The sequence below is a fragment of the Puma concolor genome, chromosome A2 (genome assembly GCF_028749965.1).
Source record: "Puma concolor isolate L17-30 chromosome A2, mPumCon1.1.hap2, whole genome shotgun sequence".
In the NCBI taxonomy this organism is placed as follows: Eukaryota; Metazoa; Chordata; class Mammalia; order Carnivora; family Felidae; genus Puma; species Puma concolor.
The window spans coordinates 114,147,032-114,166,620 of NC_141668.1; the positions used below are offsets into that span (position 1 = coordinate 114,147,032).

Below are 19,589 nucleotides of genomic sequence, written 5' to 3' on the forward strand. Positions count from 1 at the left end.
CTTAACCAACTGAGCTACCCAGGCGCCCCTGAAAAAACATTTTTGGAATTTGTTCATTTTCTCTATTTTTCTATTTCATGTTTTTCTACTCTAAACTGTATTATGATTTCTTCCTTCTGCTTATTTGGATTCATTTTGTGATTCTAGTTTCTTTTTTTTTTATTTTTTTTTATTTTTTTTTATTTTTTAATGTTTATTTTTGAAAGAGAGAAAGAGCACGAGAGGGGGAAGGGCAGAGAGAGAAGGAGACAGAGGATCCAAAGCAGGCTCCAGGCTCCAAGCTGTTAGCACAGAACCCGATGTGGGGCTTGAACCCACAAACTGTGAGATCATGACCTGAGCTGACGTTGGACAGTTAACCGACTGAGCCACCCGGGCGCCCCTGTGACTCTAGTTTCTTGAGAGCTTGTTTGGAGGTTCTAGCAGGGGAGCGCAGCTACTCGTATACCCTTGACCGAAGAACGGTCCTCCTCTATCGGGGAAGGTCGTCCTCTTCGACCGAGCATGCAGCTTCGGGAGGGATGCACATGGAGCGGTGAGGGAGGAAAGGGACACCCGCCTAGCCAGCCAGATCAGCCGAATCAACCCTGGCGATCAATGGGGTGACAGATGTCACAAACAGATCGCCCTCACATCCCTGACTCTAGTTTCTTAAGGAGTAAAGTCAGGTTTTTGATTTGGATCTTTTTTTATGCATGTGTTTCCAGCTACAAATTTGCCCCTAAACTCTACATTAGATGCATCCCATAAACTTAGTATGTAGTATTTTCATTTCATTCACCAAAAAATATTTTGTAATTTCCATTGTGGCTTTTAGAAATTTTGAATTTAATTCTGTTGTGACTAGGGAATGTACTTTGTATGATTTCTATTGAATGAAATTTATTACAATTTGTTTTATGGCCTAGATACATCCTCAGGCTTGAAAGGAATATATACTTTTCTGACATTGGGAGGAATGTTGTATAAATGGCAGGATGATAAGCTGGCAATAGTGTTGTTCAGGTCTTCTGTGTCATTGATTTTCCTTTCTCATGTTCAATGATTGGATTGAGGTATTGAAGTCTCTATTGATGGTCGAATTGTCTATTTCTCCTGTCAATTCTGTTTAATTTTTCTTACTGTCTTTTGGGGCTCTATTGTTAGGCGTGTTTGTGTTTATAATTATATCTTCTTGATGAACTGACACTTTAATCATTATGAAATATCTCTTCTGTTTCTAATAACATGTCTTGTCTAAAACACCATTTTGTCTTATATTAATGTACTCACACCAGCTCTTTTTTGGTTTGCATACTATATATTTTTCCACCCCTTTGACTTTGAAACTGTGCCTTTACATCTAATATGTGTATTCTGTAGACAGCAGATATCTGCATCCTTTTTTTAAAGTCCAGTCTGACAATCTTTGCTGTTTGTCCATTTATGAGTAATATAATTTTTGATATGGTTCGATTTATGTCTTGTTTTTTACATATTTAATATTAATTTCGATTCTCTGTTGTTCCTTTACTGCCTCCTTTTGTGTTGAACAGATACAAAGTTGTACCACTTTAATTCCTTCATGGATTTTTTTCTTAAAAAAATGATTTCCTAGTGGTTTCTCTAGGATTCATCTATAATATGCATCTTAAGCACAATCTACTTCAGATTATCACTAGCTTTATTTGGGTAAATGTAGAAACTGTTCTGCTATATAGCTGTTTCCTCCCCCTCCTTTATTTTATTATTGTTATATCTATATATGCAGTAATCCCCAAATATGGTATTATTATTGTTTTATGCAGTCAGGTCTTTTAAAAGTTGAGAGAAGGAAAAATGTATATAATATTTTATATTTACCACATATTTATCTTTTCCAGTGATTTTTCAAACATTTATTTTTGAGGGGGGAGGGGCAGAGAGAAGGCAGAGGATCCAAAATGGGCTCTGCACTGGCAGAAGAGAGCCCAAGGAGGGGCTCAAACTCATGGGCTGTGAGATCATGACTTGAGCCAAAGTCAGACGCTCAACTGACTGAGCCATCCAGGTACCCCTGTTCCAGTGATTTTTTAAATGTAAATTCTAGTTACCATCTGATGTCATTTATTCTCAGCTTTAAAGGATTTCCTTTAGTATATTTGATAATTTGCAGGTTACTACCAACAAATTCTACCTTTATCAGAGGATATCTTTATTGACCTTTGATTTTGAAAGATGGTTTTTGCGGGACACAGAATTCATGGTATATTTACCAAGAACTTTTTTTTCTTTCCAGCACTTTGAAAATGTTATTACATTGTGTCTCTGTTGTTTCTGTTGATGTTTAGCCATTAAATCGTATTTCCTTGTACATGATGAGTCATGAGTCATTTTTTTTCCTTGCTGTTTCTAAGATTTTTATCATTGTATTTTTCTTTCAACTGTTTGACTCTAATATGTACAGGTGTAGATCTCTCTATATTTATCCTACTTGGGGTTTATTGAGCTTCCCTAGATCAGTAGACTAATGTTTCGGGTCTTTAGTTCTTCAATACTTTTTGCGGCTTCTTCCTCTCTCCCCACCCTCCCTTCTCAGACTTCCATTATGTGCATGTTGGTTCACTTATTAATATCCCATACGTCTTGAGGCACTATTAATTTAAAAAAAATATTCTTTTGGGGCACCTGGGTGGCTCAATCAGTTACACGTCTGATTTTGGCTCAGGTCACAATCTCGCGGTTAGTGAGTTTGAGCCCCGCGTCGGGCTCTGTGCTGACAGCTCAGAGCCTAGAGCCTGCTTTGGATTCTGTGTCTCCCTCTCTCTCTGCCCCTCCCCTGCTCACGCTCTCTCTCTGTCTCTCAAAAATAAAAAAATGCAAAAAAAAAATTCTTTTGTTTCTGTTCCTCAGCTTGGATAGTCTCTGTCTTCGGGTTCAGATTCTTTGTCTGCTTAAATCTGTTGTGTCCCTCTAGTGCATTTTTCATTTCAGTTACTGTACAATATAACTGCAGAGTCTTCCTGTAGCTTTTTAAAATTCAGATTGCCTATGTCTTTTTTTTTAATGTTTATTTATTTTCTGAGAGAGGGACACAGAGTGTGAGCAGAGGAGGAGCAGAGAGAGAGGGAGACACAGAATCCGAAGCAAGCTCCAGGCTCTGAGCTGTCAATACAGAGCCCAAAGTGGGGCTCGAACTCACGAGCTGTGAGATCATGACCTGAGCTGAAATCTGATGCTCAACCAACTGAGCCACCTAGTCACCCCTCAGATTGTGTATTTCTTGACTTGGGGTATAATTTCTTTAAATTTTTGAAATAATTTTCTTTAAGTTTTTTTTTGTTTGTTTTTTTGTAGTAATAGCCACATCGAAATCTTTGCTAAAGTCAACCAGCTGGACCTACTGGACGGTTTCTAGTGACTACTTTATTTTCCTGAATAAGGTTTACAATTTACTATTTCTTTACATGTCTCCTAAGTTTTGGTTGAAAACTGGACATCTAAGGGGCAACTGCGTGGCTCAGTTGGTAAATCTGACTTTGGCTCAGGTCATGATCTTGCTGTTTGTGAGTTCGAGCTCTGTACTGACAGCTTGGAGCCTGGAGCCTGCTTCAGATTCTGTCTCCCTGTCTCTCTGCCCCTCCCCTGCTTGCACTCTGTCTCTTTCTCAAAAATAAGTAAACATTAAAAAAAGAAAGAAAGAAAACTGTACATTTAAAATGCATTGCAGTAGGGGCGCCTGGGTGGCTCAGTTGGGGGACTCTTGATTTCAGCTCAGGTCATGATCTCTTGGTTGGTGGGATCGAGCCCCACCTTGGGCTCTGAGCTGACAACATGGGGCCTGCTTGGAATTCTCTCTCTCTGCCCCTCCCCTGCTCTCTCTCTCACGTCTCCTCTGCTGGTGCAGGCAGTCAGCAAGTGATATATGAAGAGCATATCAAGGTGGCTATTTCATTTCCTGTGTCTCCCCATTAATTAGTTTGCTTGCCTGTTGCTTGCGCCAGGTAGGACAGCAACTCAGGTCTGCTGAGCAGCTCGCCTGCTCTGTTGGTTTGCTGCTGAGATTGCTGTCGTTGCTTATAATTGGCCCTGCCAATTTGCAAGCCGCAGTGCAGATCAAGTAAGTGTGCACTCAAGTGGGCAGTGCAGCTGGTGATCTTCCTGACTCACACACCCTCGGAGAACTACTGCTCGAAGTGCTGGGGACGGTAGGAATGTCGTTGACTCTTCCTGTTCTTACCTGAAGTTGAGCACATTTCCGTGAATAAACACTTTGAAGTTTTTTGGTATGCTTTTGGACAGTTTCCAGTGGTTGCTTTTGATGGTTTTGTCCAGTTTTATTGTTTTTTGACGGAAGGATTGGACTCCTTACTCCACCGTACTAGAAGTCCTGTCTTCCTCCTAGCTAACTTCAAATTTTTACTTATTTCTATTCTTGCGATGATGTGTGCGTGTCGTGTCTACTTAATCCTTTGCTTTACTATTTTTTTTTCTTTCAGAAAGTTTTTGTAGATAATGAACTTTCAGGGTGCTTGCAGGTCCATGGTTATCATTGTCTTTGCACTTGAATAGCACCTGAACTGTTTTTGAGATTATGCTTTCAAATCCCTGCACGCAGCCTTCCCCCCACCACCCACCAAACCCATCACTTTCTAAAATCAAGAATTGTGGGTAAGTCTGATACCCACCTGATCCTTTTTCCTTTTTAACTAGACTGTCATCTCCTCTGGAATCTTTTAAAACTTTCCCTTAATCCTTAGTGTTCACCTCGGTGTCGAGGTGGGAGCTTTTTGTTTTTCGCTGAAGCTTGAAGGGCTTTCCTCCATTTTGTTTGCCCTCTTAATTTGTACTTGTTGGTATTTAAGATTTTTTTGATATTTATTTTTGAGAGAGAGACAGACAGAGAGTACTAGTGGGGTAGGGGCAGAGAGAGAGGGGTAGACAGAACCTGAAACAGGCTCCAGGCTCTGAGCTGTCAGCACAGAGCCTGATGTGGGGCTCAAACTCACCAACTGTGAGATCATGACCTGAGCCAAAGTTGGACATTCAACCACCTGAGACACCCAGGTGCAACCCCCCTTTTTTTTCTTTAAAAATTTTTTAATGTTTATTTTTGAGAGAGAGAGAGAGAGAGAGAGAGAGAGAGAGCACAAGTGGGGGAGGGGCAGAGAGAGGAGGAGACACAGAATCCGAAGCAGGCTCCAGGCTCTGAGCTGTCAGCACAGAGCCCGATGTGGGGCTCGAACCCACGAACCACGAGATCATGACCTGAGCCGAAGTCGGATGCTTAACCGACGGAGTCACCCAGGCACCCCTCTTCTAAAAAGATTTAAATTTTTGTTCATCATATTTACACTTTGGATCTATCAGGAATGAATTTTTTGTATGAGGGTAGGACTCTAATTTCATTTCTTCCACATGATCAATGGTACCAGCGCTTTGCTTAAATGCCCATCCCTTCCCAAATGATTTATGTTGCCTATTCTGTCAGATCAAGTTGCTTTTCACACATGAGTTTGTTTACGGGAGATTGAGATCTTTATTGAAATTGCATTTACGAATGCATTATTTTCTTCAAAGAACCAGTGTCTCTGTTGTTTTTTGATTCCATATTGTACACTTATTTCCTATTGATTCCTGCTCTTATTCCTTCTTCTTACTTTCTCTGGCTTGAATTTGCTCTGCTTTTTCTGATTTCTTCAGATGGATGTTTTGATTATTTTCAGATATGTGTCATTTTATTATCTTAGTGTATTTATTTTGGCTAAAAATTTCCTATGAACATCAAGTGCATCCCCGTTTTTATACATTGTATTTTCATGACTCAGTTAAAAATGTTTTCTACTATCCATTTTCATTTTTTGTTTGATCAGTGGATTAGCTAATAGTATATTCTGTAATTTCCAAATACTTGGGGCTTTTTGTTACCTCTGTTTGTTTTTCAGTTCTATGCACTGCTGTCGGAGAATATATTCTGTATAATTTCTATCCTTTGTTGATATTTTACAATCCAGAAAAGGTCAGTTTTGGAAAGTGTTCCAGAGTATTTGAGAAAAAAAATATATATCCTGCAGTTGTTGACAGTGTTCCAAATACATCAACTTTGCTTTGTTTTTCAAACCTCTATCCTGATACTTTAAGTTCTGTTTCTTCTCTCAGTTACTAGGGGAAGTCTGTTAAAATCTCCAAATGGGATTATGGATTTGTTTCTTCTCTCCTGGTTTTGCTTTATATCTGCTCGCTTATGTTTTAGATATACACAAATTTAAGACTGCTTTATCCTGTTGATTTGATTTTTATAAATATGATAAGACCCTTTGTCTCTGGTAATACTTTTTAGAGCAAATACCGTAAAATGCATATATCTTAAGTACATAGCCTCATTCATTTCCATCTATGCACATACCTGTGAAACCATTACACAGATCAGGGGGTAGAAGGTTTCTATCACCCCAAAAAGTACCACGCTCCTTCCCAATTAACTACTATCTTGAATTCTGTCATCATGGAATAGGTTTGCTTGCTATTTGTTGGACGTTATATAATGGAACCATACAGCATGCATCCTCACACTGGCTTCTTTTGCTACACAAATATATTTATAAAGATTTATTACATATTTGTTGCTGTGCAGTTTTCCATTATGCATATGCCACAATTATTTGTTCTCCTGCTGATTTCCATTTGTGTTGTTTTCCAGGGTATTTTGGGGGAGGCTATTATGGCTAAAGTAGCTATGGTGTTTTTGTACAGATCCTCTTTGTTGGACCCATCTACTCATCCCTTTGGGCATATACCTAGGAGTAAACTTACTGGGTCATAGGGTAGGCATGTGTTTAACTTTTAACTGCCACGTTTCCGAAGTGGTTGTGCCATTTCACACTTCTGCCAGCAAATACAGGAGTGTAGCTTTCCATCTGTGCTGCAGTGTTGCAGACACTTGAATTTGTCCATCTTTATAGTCCTACCCACTCTGGTGAGGTGTACTGGTATTACATTTTAATTCTAATGTGCCTTTCCCTGATGAATAATAATACTGAGCACCTATTTTCACCTACTGTTGGCTATTTGTATATTTTCTTTTGTGAGGTGCCTGTTCAAATGCAGTTTTTCCTCCAGCTCATCTGGATCTTGCTTTTTTTTTTTTTTTTTTTTTTAATCCAGATAAGCTGTGAGTTACATGCATTACAAGTATCTGCGTGCGTGGCTTGCCTTTGCATTGTTTCAGTGTCCTATTTTGAGGAGACGTGTTTCAATTAGTTCCATTTATCAGGGTTCTCTGGTTAATTTTGGGGGGACATTTTTCTTGGCAGAATGCTAGCTTGGCAGTTATTTTCACACTTTAAAGCTGTCAGTTTTGCTCTTTTTAAAGATACTGTCCTCTCCTGGTTGCATTTAACATTGTTCTTTTTTCTTTTTTAAAAATTTTTTAGTGTTTATTTTTGAGAGCGAGAGTGAGCACACGAGCAGGGGAGGGGCAGAAAGAGAGGGAGACACAGAATCCAAAGCAGGCTCCAGGCTCTGGACTGACAGCAAAGAGCCCAAAACGGGGCTTGAACCCACCAGCTCTGAGATCATGACCTGAGCCAAAGTCGGATGCTCAACCGACTGAGCCACCCAGCTGCCCCAAAATTGTTCTCCTTTTCCTTTTGTTTTACTATGATGCTCCTAGGTGTATTTTTCTTTGTATTTATCTTGCTATGGGTTTGTAGAGCTGATTGAATCTGTGGCTTGATATCTTTACATTAAAAAAAAATCTAGACCCAGTATTTCTTTTCAAAAATACTTCTGTTCTAGTCAAGTTCTCTCTCCCTGTCCTCCTGGGATTCTAATGACAAGTTAGATATTTTCACTATGACTTACATCTTATATTACTTATATATCTCATGCTTTTATTTTTCCGTGTTTTAGTGGGTGTTCTTCAATCTGGATATTTTTTTTAAATGTTTATTTTTGAGAGAGAGCATGAACAGGTGAGGGATGGGGGAGGGGGGAAACAGAGGATCTGAAGTGGGCTCTGTACTGAGAGCAGAGAGCCCAATGTGGGGCTCGAACCCATGAACCATAAGATCATGACCCTTGCCAAAGTAGGACACTCAACTGACTGAGCCACCCAGGCGTCTTCAATTTATACCATACGGTAGTATACAGTACAAATTTTAACTAATCTATCTTAACTCATTGATCTCTTCTGTTGGATGTTCATTCTGCTGTTAAACCCATCCAGTGAATTATAATTTTAAGGATTTAAAAAATTTTAAGATTTCCATTTGATTCTTCTATGGATTCCAGATATCTAGTTCAATTCTCCACCTTTTCATTTAGCTTATTATATTAATCGTAATTCCAATATCTGGATTATCTTGGGTTTCTATTACCTACCTTTTCTCTTCGTTTTCCTATTTGGTCCTGTGTCTTGGCATGTCTCTTAGTTTTTTAAAATTGAGACATAACTGACATGTTCTATTCGTTTCAGCTATACAACATAATGATTCAGTATTTGTGTATATTGTGAAATGATCCCCATGGTAAGTCCAGTTAACAGCCATCACCACATATAGCAATTTTCTTTTCCTTAGGAAAACTCTTAAGATCTACTTTCTTAGTAACTTTTTTTAAATTTTTTTTTTTTTTTTACGTTTATTTATTTTTGAGACAGAGAGAGACAGAGCATGAACGGGGGAGGGTCAGAGAGAGAGGGAGACACAGAATCGGAAACAGGCTCCAGGCTCTGAGCGGTCAGCACAGAGCCTGACGCGGGGCTCGAACTCACGGAGTGTGAGATCGTGACCTGAGCCAAAGTCGGCCGCTTAACCGACTGAGCCACCCAGGCGCCCTGTTTTTTTTTTTTTTTGATTTTTTTTAAATTTTTTATTTATTTAGTAACTTTCATATACAATGCAGTACTATTAACTGTAGTCACCATGCTATCTATATATATCACGTCCCCATGATTTACTTATTGTATGATTAAGAGTTTGTACCCTTTGACCATTTATTAATTTCACCCACCCCCTACCCTCTAGCAACCACCAGTGTGTTGTGTATTTATGAATTTGTGTTTTTGTTCATTTTAGATTCCACAAGTGAGGTTTCTCAGTCTTATTTCATGTAGCATAATGCCCTCAAGGCCTATCCATGTTGTCACAGAAGGCATGATTTCCTTCTATTTTGTGGCTGAGTAATATTGCATTGTGTAACACACACACACACACCCCACTCCACATCTTTGTCCATTCATCCATGGATAGACACAGGCTGCTTCCACATCTTGGCTATCATAAATGCTGCAGTGAACATGGAGGTCCATATATCTTCTTCAGTTAGTGTTTTCATTTCCTTCAGATAAATACCCAGTAATGGAATTGCTGGATCATATGGTAGTTCCATTATTAATTTTTTGAGGACCTTCCATACTATTTTCCATAGCTGCTGCACCAATTTACATTCCTACCAAGGGTACACAAGGGGTCCATTTTCTCCACACCCTGTCAACACTGGTTATTTCTTGTCTTTTAAATAATAGTCATTAAAACGTGTGGGGTGGTTTTGATTTCCATATTCCTGATGGTTAGTGATGTTAAGCATTTTTTATTTACCTGTTGGCCATTTGTGTATCTTTTCTGGAAAAATGTTTGTTCAGATCTTCTGCCCGTTTTTAATCAGGGGTGTTTTGTTGTTTTTTGGTTGTTGCTATTGAGTTATAGGAGTTCTTTATTTAGTTTAGGTATTAACCCCCTTATTGGTTGTGTCACTTGCAAATGCCTTCTCCCATTCAGTAGGTTGCCTTTTCATCTTGCTGATGGTCTCCTTTGCCGTGCAGAAGCTTTCTAGTTTGATGTAGCCCGACTTGTTTATTTTTGCTTTTGTCAAATCCAAAAAAATCATTGCTAAGATGGATGTCAAAGAGTTAACTGCCTATTTTTTCTTCCAGGATTTTTATGGTTTCAGGTCTTAGATCCAAGTCTTTAATGCATTTTGAATTGATTTTTGTGTATGGTGTGAACTGTGGTCCAATTTCTTTCTTTTCTTTTTTTTTGCATGCGGCCGTCCTATTTTCCCAGCACCACTTATCAAAAAGACCGTTCTTTTTCCATTGTATATTACTGGCTCCTTTATTATAAATGGACTATATATGTGTGGTTTATTTCTGGGCTCTATTCTGTTCCATTGAACTTTGTGTCTATTTTTATGGCAATACCATACTGTTTTGATTACAATAGTTTTGTGATATAGTTGAATCAGGAAATGATGCCTCCAGCTTTGGTCTTTCTCAAGATTGCTTGGGCTCTTTGGGGTCTTTTGTGGTTTGGTAAAAATTTTAGAATTGTTCTATTTCTGTGAAAAATGCCATTCGAATTTTAATAGGGATTGTATTGAATTGGTAGATTGCCTTGGGGTGTTTCCTTAAATGATGAACACTGTATAGGAAAAACTGTATCTTCCTACAGAGAGGATTTAATTTTCTTCTAGTAGGCCAATGAAGGACAAATTCCCCTAAAAAGGCTTATCCCTTGTTTGCATTTATTTCTAAGCACAGATTTTCTGAATTTTCGACTATAAGCTTAGGGTGTAAACAGGTGCCTTCCTCCTTGGCACACTCTGAAATCCAGTTTTTGCTTCCCAGCATGGTGACACTTTCCAAAATACCTGCTGAACATTGAACCTCTTAGCTGCTTTTTTTTTTTTTTTAAATGTCTTTTGTTTATTTCTGAGACAGAGTATGAGTGGGGGAGGAGCGGAGAGGGAGGGAGACACAGAATCTGAAGCAGGCTCCAGGCCCTGAGCTGTCAGCACAGAGCCCAACGTGGGGGGTTGAACCCACGAACCATGAGATCATGACCTGAGCTGAAGTCGGTCGCTCAACTGACTGAGCCACCCAGGCACCCCGAAACTCTTGGCTGCTTTTTCTGCCTGGGTTCTTGTCTGCTCCATTCATCTCATTCATGAGCAATTTAGGAATCAGCAAATAAATACCTTGAGAGTAAACTGTGTAGGGTGGGTGGGGGAGGATTCAATGTTTTCTCCTTCTCTCCAGGTACTTGGCCCCTCAAATTCTGACTTCCTTGATCACTATCCAGTGATGTCAAGCAGATGTCCATTTCTCTCTGCAGTCCTGTCAGTTGCTTAATAAACTTTGAGGCTGTATTGTTAAGGGGCACAAATGTTCATGACAGTTATACCTTCTTGCTCTGTTTCTCAATATACAAAGTCTTTTTGTGCCTCTTGATAGATTTTTATCTTGAATTATGTGGTCCAGTCTTCCGAATGCCACTCCAGTTTTTCTCGTCTTGGTTTTGTGGTTCCTTTTTGCCTAGTTTGTCTTCTTCCTCCCTTTAATTGCAACCCTGTATCTTTTGGTCTAAAGCCATTCTTTTTAAAAAGATTTATTTTGTAATTAAGCTCTACACCCAACACGGGGTTTGAACTCACGACCCTGGGATCAAGAGTCATATATGCTTTACTGACAGGGCCAGCCAGACACTCCTAAAGCAGTTTGTACAGACAGCATGTTAGCCTGAGATTTGCCAGTTGGCAAACAAGCCATTTACTGAGAGTATCGTTAGATTAGGCTTTTGAGGCTCACTTTCTTTTAAATTCTTCCTTTCTTTGGTTAGACCAAAGATTTAAGAGTTACACATTCTTGGTTTCTAAGGTGGCTGTCCTAAAGACCACATTCATTTTTGTAAATTCCTACTGAATTCTGAAACTTTATTAAAGTGTATTCTGAGATCGAGAGAGTGTGTGCAAAAGGGGAAGAGGCACACAGAGAAAATCCCAAGCAGGCTGCGGCCTGTCAGCACAGAGCCCAACACGGGGCTTGAACCCATGAACTGTGAGATCATGCCCTGAGCAAAAATCAAGAGTTGGACACGCAAATGACTGAGCCACCCAGAGGCGGCCCCTGAAACTTTTTATATTAATACCCTCCTTTTATCTTTTCCTATGCACACCTTACCATCCCTTTTATATATTAAGTCTCCAGGATTTCAGTTCTAGGTTACTATGCTTTTCTGGTCCTTTTTAGACAAGAAAACATCACTTGGTACCTTTGTCCAAACTCTTGGGTTTTCCTCCTCCTTTTGAATTTTCTTCCGAGTGTATTTTCAAAGTCTCTGCCTAAATTCCCAGGCCTTGCACACCTGACACACTCACCTCAACTGATGTACAGTCCTAGGTTCAAGTTCTCCACCTTGTTTCCTGCTCTTGTAGAATCTGAGGTCAGTCTGCTACTTTTCCCTTCACAGGTGGCCTGCTGTCTCTTGGGGTCTCACACTTCATGAACAGTGTGTCCAGGCTTGGAAGTTTCCTGATCTATTCTGATGTTCCTGCTTTCTTAAAAGTTCCGATTCCCATTTCCCCCTTCCTTTTGGGGCTTCTGTTATTCACACATTTTGAGTTTGGTTCCCATTCCCTAAACTCAGGCTTGCTGTCTGAGCCTGGATTCCAGTTCACTTTGCGGCGTCTCACTCGCCCACGCCCCCGATCTCAACTCTTGTGTTTTGCGCCCAATATTTGTTTCTTTCGTCTGCCGCTTTTAGGATTGCATGTACGATAAATTTTTATCCCATCCCTTCCAATAGCTTGGCTTCAGTTCAGTTTGTGCCTCTGGTCTTGGATACTGGTCCTCCTCCTCAGGCATCTAGTTACTTTGGCTGAAGAGTCCAACTTTCCCTGCAGCCTCCACCCCCAGGGCAGAGAACGCCAGGCGTCCAGAAACACTGTTGACCACTGTTTTGATCTCACGTAATCTCTTTTGGTTGGAACTTCAACCTCAAACTCCAGGAAGTATCGTAAAAGGAAGAAGCGGTCTCCCTTAGGTCTGAGGACTTGCACTTTTATTAACGCAGACTAACTCATTCTGACCAACACTCCCGCTGGAAAAACCAGACCAAATACTCAGTGCTCTGATGAAGCCATGTGTGTGCCACCACAGGGTCCTAGCTCAGATGGCCCGTCTGGCACGGTCATCTGGAAGGTGCTCCAAGGCAAGAGTTTTGTCCCTCACCCGATGACGTGTGGCCTGCCTTTGCCTTCAGTCCCTGTTGCTCTCAGTCATGCGGGTCCTACTGCCTTGACCTTTCCTTCGTGTCTGAGTCACAGATTTATTTAATCTTTCCCTTGGTTACTTTGCTTTCTCTTACAGAAACTGCTCAGAGACTAAGACACTGGGGCTTGGCCTGAAGTAGTGGTTAGTATGTGAGTCATGGTCACCATCTTTGGTTAAGAAAAAAAAGTTCCTTCAAAGCAAAAGATGGTGACTTTGCCGGAGGTGCACAGGCAAGTGAAGGGCAGGCTATGGGTGCTGCACAGTACGGAGTGCAGCTTCCTCTTGGGGCCCCACCACCTTTCCCTGCACTGTTCTCTTTCCTCACTGCTGTTTTCATTCACAAAGGGAGCTGACAAACCATCGTGGGGCTCTGGAGAGACGGGGACGCTCCCTATGTAGTCAGCACTGAAAGGTGACCACGGGCAAGGATGGTATATACCACGAAAACCTGAAGCTTCTCCCACTTCTGGCCATCTGAGCTACAAATTCTCTCCGTGGCTGGGTGCTGTGTGTTCTAGTTACGTCGACCTTACTTACACCAATCTCCTTTCTGGTCCCGAGTTCCACCCCGGACAGTGAGGCGTTGGACCCGATGGCCCTCTGGCAGTGTTCTGGGATGGAATGGCCACCCTGGTGCTCAGGAAGTGACACCTGAACCACAGCCATGTCCCAGGGGTCCGCTTGCTCCACACAAGCTGGCAGCTGGTGTCGAGGGGCCTGTGTGCGGGTTGTGACTCGTGTCTCTTTCTTCAGAAAAATATTGCCGGGGTCTGCCAGGTCGGCAAGAAGCCTCCGAAGTCTGTGGTGAAGGTGATCAGAATCGCAGCGCCTGCCAAAGATGCGGTTTATAACTACAGCATCCAGACCCTGAATTCCACACAGCTTGCCAAGAAGGAGCTGTATCGAGAGATGGCCAAGGTGAGAGGCCCAGAGAGGGAGGCAGTGGATGCTTGCACTCCAGAGTAACAGCTAACCCGGTGAACCCTCTCCTCTTGTGACCGTGCTGCCTGGAGGCCAGCAGGCACTCTCCGACGTGCACAAGAGAGTCAACCAGTGAGGGGAAGGAGATGGGGGGTCGCACCCCAGAGGGAGAGGTGTTCTGTTTTGAATCCTCCACACGTGGGAGAGCCAAGCGATCCTCAACACATGCTCCCAGGCACCTGTCTGCACACAAGTGTGGAGGCCTCGCCTTCCCTAGAGAGCTCTTGTCGCCGTCACCCTGAAGGAAAAGCCTTGGCTGAGGCTGCCAGCACATGACCTTTAGAAGAGGGCTGCTTCCGTCGAGACCACCCACGCCACCCTCACGGTTCAGTTACTCTGGAGGTCTGGTTGTCAGGGACTGTCATTCTGTCCCCCCTATGCCGCCGTTTCTGACACCTGCTTGGAGACTGGAGGGCTAGTCGGCCCCGTCCGTGTCTGTTACCAGCCCTTCTACCCTCGTGTCTGCCCCTCGTTTCTAGGAGCCAAGGAAGAGGTTCACGTACTCCCAGAATTACCTCTCAGCCATGGTGGAGCCCCAGGACTCTGAGGAAGAGGAAAAGAAAGCCAAGAAGCAATCCCGCCAGGCCTGGCTCACGGCCAACGGATTCCAACTGACAGGTCTTCACAAAAGCACCGAAAGCGACCGTCACATCAGGCTGCCGCCCGTTGGCATGGTCACAGAGCTGAACGAGGTCCCCGGGGCGGGGGGGGGGGGGGGGGGGGGGAGGAGTAGGGCCTCAGGCGGGGTGTGCACAGGAACCTCCCTCCTAACTTACTGTGCCGTTCTCCACGTAGGAGTGGAGGGAAAACACACCGCTCGCTAACGTGCTGGATCGAAGGAGGTGGACGTGGGACCGGCGCCACCAGGACTTTGACCTGTACGGGAAGCCACCACTTTTCTTCGAGCTGCCCCCTTCTCCAGTGCTAAAGCCCAGAACAGGTAAGAGGCCTTTGCGGGGCTGAGCCTCCCGATGCCATGGACAGTTGGGAACTCTGCTGCTGTGCGTTTGTGGCAGGATCCATTTCGCTTTAGCTGACCAGACTTTCTGAGAGTCAGATTTGGGTTTGGCGTTAGCGGGCTGGGTGAAAACTCAGGGGCCCTGGATTCTAATTCCAGCTGTCATGCTAACTTGCTGTGTGACGTTGGGCAAGTCGCTTCACTGCTCTGGGTCTGGTTTCTTACAAAACGCAGAAGTCGGAAGATAGGTCTAAGGGCTTTCTGAGCCCCAACACACATTACCCAGGACTGGATGGATGCCTGGCCAGCGGCTGGGGGCAGGGGCTCTGGGCACCTCTGGGACCTTCTGACTCCCTTCCAAGATGCTGCCATCCCTCTCTGGGGGAGGGAGGGAGCCTAGGAGCATGGGTCCCTCTCACCCTGTTTATGAAGATGGGCCTCATTTACAGGTTAACAGAGAATCCAGACTTGTTGGTTGCCAGAGCCTTTGCTCAGGGAGAGAGAGGAGAGAGAAACTCATCTCTGGTTTGCCAGAGAAACCTTTCTCAGAAAGCTAGACCAGATAGATAAAATGGATTTCTTTCTTCCCGCAAGCCCTGAGGGCAGTGGGTAACAGCTCTGAGAAACAGGAGGAAATGCTGGCAGGCTGCTGAAATTGGCCTCCCTCCTGTCTGGCCCTTGCTGCCTCCCTCTGGAATAGGCTCTGGGGCTGCATGAAGGTCTCCTGGCCCGGCCCAGTGATGCCAGGCCCCACTGCAGGCCTTCCCAAGCCGCGTTCCCTGGGCACGGTGGGTAGCCAGTGCCAGCTGACAGCAGGCCACAGACGCACGCTGGGGCCTCTCCTCCCCACAATGTGTTTAAGGAAAACTCGGAAACGGCAGGTGGGGAAGGGAGATTTGAACCAGGGGCCCCAGCCTTTGAAACGCAGCTGGATGCAGAGAACCAGCTGCCGCCAGGGGTGACCATGACTCCAGGCCTACAGTGAAGCCCCTTTCCCGAGGGCTGCCCTCGGGGCGGGAGGTCTGAACAGATGCTTCCCTGGCAAAGGTGCTCCATGCAGCCTCCGGTCCTGGCACTATACTAGAAGGTTAGTACTCTCCATTTTGTACAGAATGCTTCCCTGCGAACAAAACACTAAGAACGTCAGGTTTCACTGGAAAGTCACGTTGAGATTTGTAAACTTTTACCTCTTGAAGATTAGTTCCCCAAACCCTGGCGGAGTGCTCAGGCCAGCCGTCCGTGCAGACTGACTTGTACTTGAAGGGAAAGGGAAGGGCCTGGCCGCCTCCTCCCACCTCCAGGTGATGGCCAAAGCGGGCTTTCTGGAGCCCCAAACTTCTCAGGACCAGGTGAAGCCTGGAAGCATGCCAGTGTGAGCACGCAGGGACTAAGGCATCTGGCTAACAACATCAGAAAAGAGTCTAGAGAAATGCAAAGGTCTATTAGTGTCACCTCAAGATTCCTTTTTGTCCCCCCTTCAAGAGTGAAGGCCAACTTCTATAGAGACAGGAGACAGGCCCCAGGCAAGAAACAGCATATGCTGTCATGCAGCCGACCATATGGTTTTCACCCATCACCCGAGAAAGCCCAGAGACAGGGACTTGTTACTCCCTGGAGCATTGTGGCCTGGGCACCTGCCCCTCAGCATTCAGGGCCTTCCTCTTCCTGCGGGGTGAACACAAAGGGAACTGGAGGTCATCACCAGAGGGGGGATCCCAGGGCTCTGAGGAAAAACGTGACCAGTGCGGCAAAGGCCGAAACACAAACTACGTTTCCTGGTTTTCGTTAGTTCCCAGTATATGTTTTAAGTGTATATGTTCCACGTACACAGTTGGCAGGTGGTTTCTTGGAGAACGCACAGCCCACCAGAAGAATGTGTGGTCCGGCAGAAGCAGCTCCCCAAGCCTGAAACAGGTCCCCACCAGCCTCGTGCCACAGGCAGCGACGTCTCCCACTAAACTAGCAGAAGCCCCTCAAATCCCAGGTGTCACCAACTGCCTTCTCTCCGTTTCTTCAGCACCTGGGATCAGGTCAAGCAGCAGGGCCTGCAGGGCAAAGCCTAAAGAGGTGCCTTGAGGCCAGGAGAAGGCCCTTTTGGTATAGACTGGGAAGAAACGGTTCCACTTGTAAAAAACCCCAAGTCCTCCACCTTCTGGAGAAAGAGTTGTCCAGCGACGGGCCATGGCTTGGGGGCAGCAGGAACACTGTCCTCTTGCTTCAGGACGTCCTTTCCAGGGGGTGGGCACAGATGTAAGCTCGCTTCTCTAGGACTTGCTCGGACACTTTCTTAATCTGTTCATCTAGATTTTCTGGAGAATCTGGGAGGAAAAAAGAATAGATTTGTGATAACAGAAATATTCCTGGAACTTCTTTTTTTTTTTTTCAAAGAACAGCCCACCCACTGTGAAGGGAGTCCTGAAGGTGACCCTCTTCCTCCAAACCCCCAAGGAGGTGATTCTGGCTGCAGGGAGAAAGGAGGGAGAGGGGCTTCATCCCGTAAACCAAAGGGTTCATCCTGGTAACCCCGAAGAACCCTGGATCTTGTGGGAGCAGGGGCTGGAGAAGGACCCTTTCCCCAGGCAAGCCTGCCAGAGGAGCAAGCGTGTCTCCCTCCACAGCACGTAACAGACATGCCAGCACCCAGGGCCAGGAGCTGTACACGATCACGGGCTCCTCTCCTCCGTCACTTGGCAACAGGGGTGGGCTCTCCAGGGGACACGTGACACAGAGCCTTGAGGCCAAATGACCATAAGGGTCAGAAGAAGAATGTGAGCCGGGTGTTCCCAGACTTGGCCAAGTGGCTACAGAAGAGGAGCATTCCAGACCAACAGCTGCATGAGCCAAAGCCTGGGACTTCTGCTAGAAGGCAGACTGATTTTCCCCGGAGTGCAGGGGGTGAAGAGGCAGGTAAAACGCTGCCTGCCTTTGCAAACCTTCACTAGGCAGCTGCCAGACTGGGGCTAGGCATGCTGGGCAGACACCTGTGGGGACTCTGACAGCCTTTGCTCCTGCCCGGCAGGCCAGCCCAGCTGACCCTCCGTCACTCAAGGGAGAGGTTGGTGAACAGCCAGCAGGCCCTGGGAGCCTGACAGGGGCCAGGAGCAGCTCACCATCAACAGTCACCTGGAATTAGGCCCTCCCCTCCCACCCCCAAGGCCACCCTACTTACACTTGTCCAGCTGGGACAGGGTGAAGAGATTCTGGTAGTAAGCTTCGGCACAGAATATGTTGGCCAGGAGAACCTGCCAGAACCAAGGTTAAAGAGTTGACATAGAGACCTAGAGATGACATAGGGCACCCCCTTTCTGGTGTGTGAGCTTTAAGGAACTCCATCAGCCAAACTAAGCAGCTTGGCTGGAGTCAAAAGGCCTTGCTCAGGAGCCAGAGTCGTTATTCTAATTCCAGCCCTGACCCAACTAGTTAGCTAATTATGCGACACTCTGAGCCTTAGTTTCCTCTGTGGCAGGAAGGCCATCATAATCCTAGTGCCCACAGGCTATTGTGGGACAATGCATACGGCAGGTGCTCAGTTACGGCATCCGGCCCCTAGGGCAGGGTAAGGAAGGCAGCCGGAGGAGGGCACAGCTTTGGGACCCTCCTCACTCACCCACTCCTCTTCCCTCAGGTAGGAAGACAAAAGGGAGTACCCTGTGTCCTGAGCAGCACAGACCTCCTCCTCAGAGCTGACCGCCAGTGCGGGCCGCGGCCACAACTCAGCAAACCAGCAGCCTCCTGGACCACTACCGGGCTGAGGCCTTTGACCTGCCCAGTCCCTCGCTCCTGAGACTCCTTGACTGGGTCATGCCGCTCGCTGACCCCCTCCTCCAACCACTGGCCTCATTAAAGTTCAGAGGATTAAGCGGGCAGGGAGACTTACCTCATGGTCATGGTTGGGGAGCCCCACTCGGATGGAGCGGCTGGCCCGCGACAGCACCGCCGTCATGCCGTACAGGTTGATGAGGATGTTGGCCACCCGCTTTAGGATCATCTGCTCCTCCACGATGGTCTGGGAGCACAGAGCCCAGGGTGGAGGCTCGCCGCCCACGACCTCCCTCCCCGGGCACATCTTCACCAACCTCCAGGCCTCAATTCATGCCTAACACGGCCTCTCCCTTTGGGTTGGGGGAGGCTGGCTCACCGGATGCCCGGTTTTCCCTTCTGTCTCAGTTTGGGCAGGGGTCAAGGTGAGACCAGGTCCCAGGAAACTGAGACACAGGCTGGTGCTTACTGTGCTTCATGTCACCGGGAGCAGCAACAGCCCTAGATTTGGGCTCTAAGGAGCCTCTCTCTGTCTGGAAGGCACCCACCCAAGTGGCCCCTGGCACAGCCAGCCCCACCCCATGCCTCCATGGTGACCAAGATTTCTTTCTAGGCCTGGTCCCAAAGGCGGACACTTCAGACAGCCCATCTCCCTGGCTCCCAAGTCGGAGGGGGCCTGCCCTCCCCAGACCTGGCAGGGGCCCAGGTACCTTGCCAAAGCGGAGCAGTAATGTCTCCACAGTGCGGCCAAAGTAATACACATTCTCCTCGAGCTTGCTGGCGCTGTCCTAGTATGTCAGAGGAGTCACTGCTCAGTGTCCCCTCCCCATGGTGCCCATCCTACCCAGACACGGCACGGCTGGGGCTCTGGGGCCCAGGCTC

General features: G+C 45.6%; 2 protein-coding genes across 3 annotated transcripts in view; one reads left to right on the forward strand and one right to left on the reverse strand.

Annotated features, from left to right (window-relative positions):
* CFAP92 (cilia and flagella associated protein 92 (putative)) overlaps positions 1 to 19,479 on the forward strand; it is a 76,101-nt gene extending 56,622 nt beyond the window's left edge. Inside the window, exons 13-16 of the mRNA XM_086697305.1 lie at positions 13,763 to 13,927; positions 14,470 to 14,682; positions 14,786 to 14,930; positions 18,574 to 19,479. Of these exons, the coding sequence (XP_086553431.1) occupies positions 13,763 to 13,927; positions 14,470 to 14,682; positions 14,786 to 14,930; positions 18,574 to 18,635 (585 nt within the window). The 3' untranslated portion in view covers positions 18,636 to 19,479. The remainder of the gene's footprint in view (positions 1 to 13,762; positions 13,928 to 14,469; positions 14,683 to 14,785; positions 14,931 to 18,573) is intronic.
* Positions 16,369 to 19,589, reverse strand: part of ACAD9 (acyl-CoA dehydrogenase family member 9) — a 47,436-nt gene continuing 44,215 nt past the window's right edge. For both annotated transcript variants that reach the window (XM_025922101.2, XM_086697306.1), the window contains 4 exons: positions 19,418 to 19,495; positions 18,826 to 18,954; positions 18,118 to 18,190; positions 16,369 to 17,266 (listed from right to left, as the gene is read on the reverse strand). In XM_025922101.2, coding sequence (XP_025777886.2) covers positions 17,166 to 17,266; positions 18,118 to 18,190; positions 18,826 to 18,954; positions 19,418 to 19,495 — 381 coding nt within the window. In that variant the 3' untranslated portion in view covers positions 16,369 to 17,165. The remainder of the gene's footprint in view (positions 17,267 to 18,117; positions 18,191 to 18,825; positions 18,955 to 19,417; positions 19,496 to 19,589) is intronic.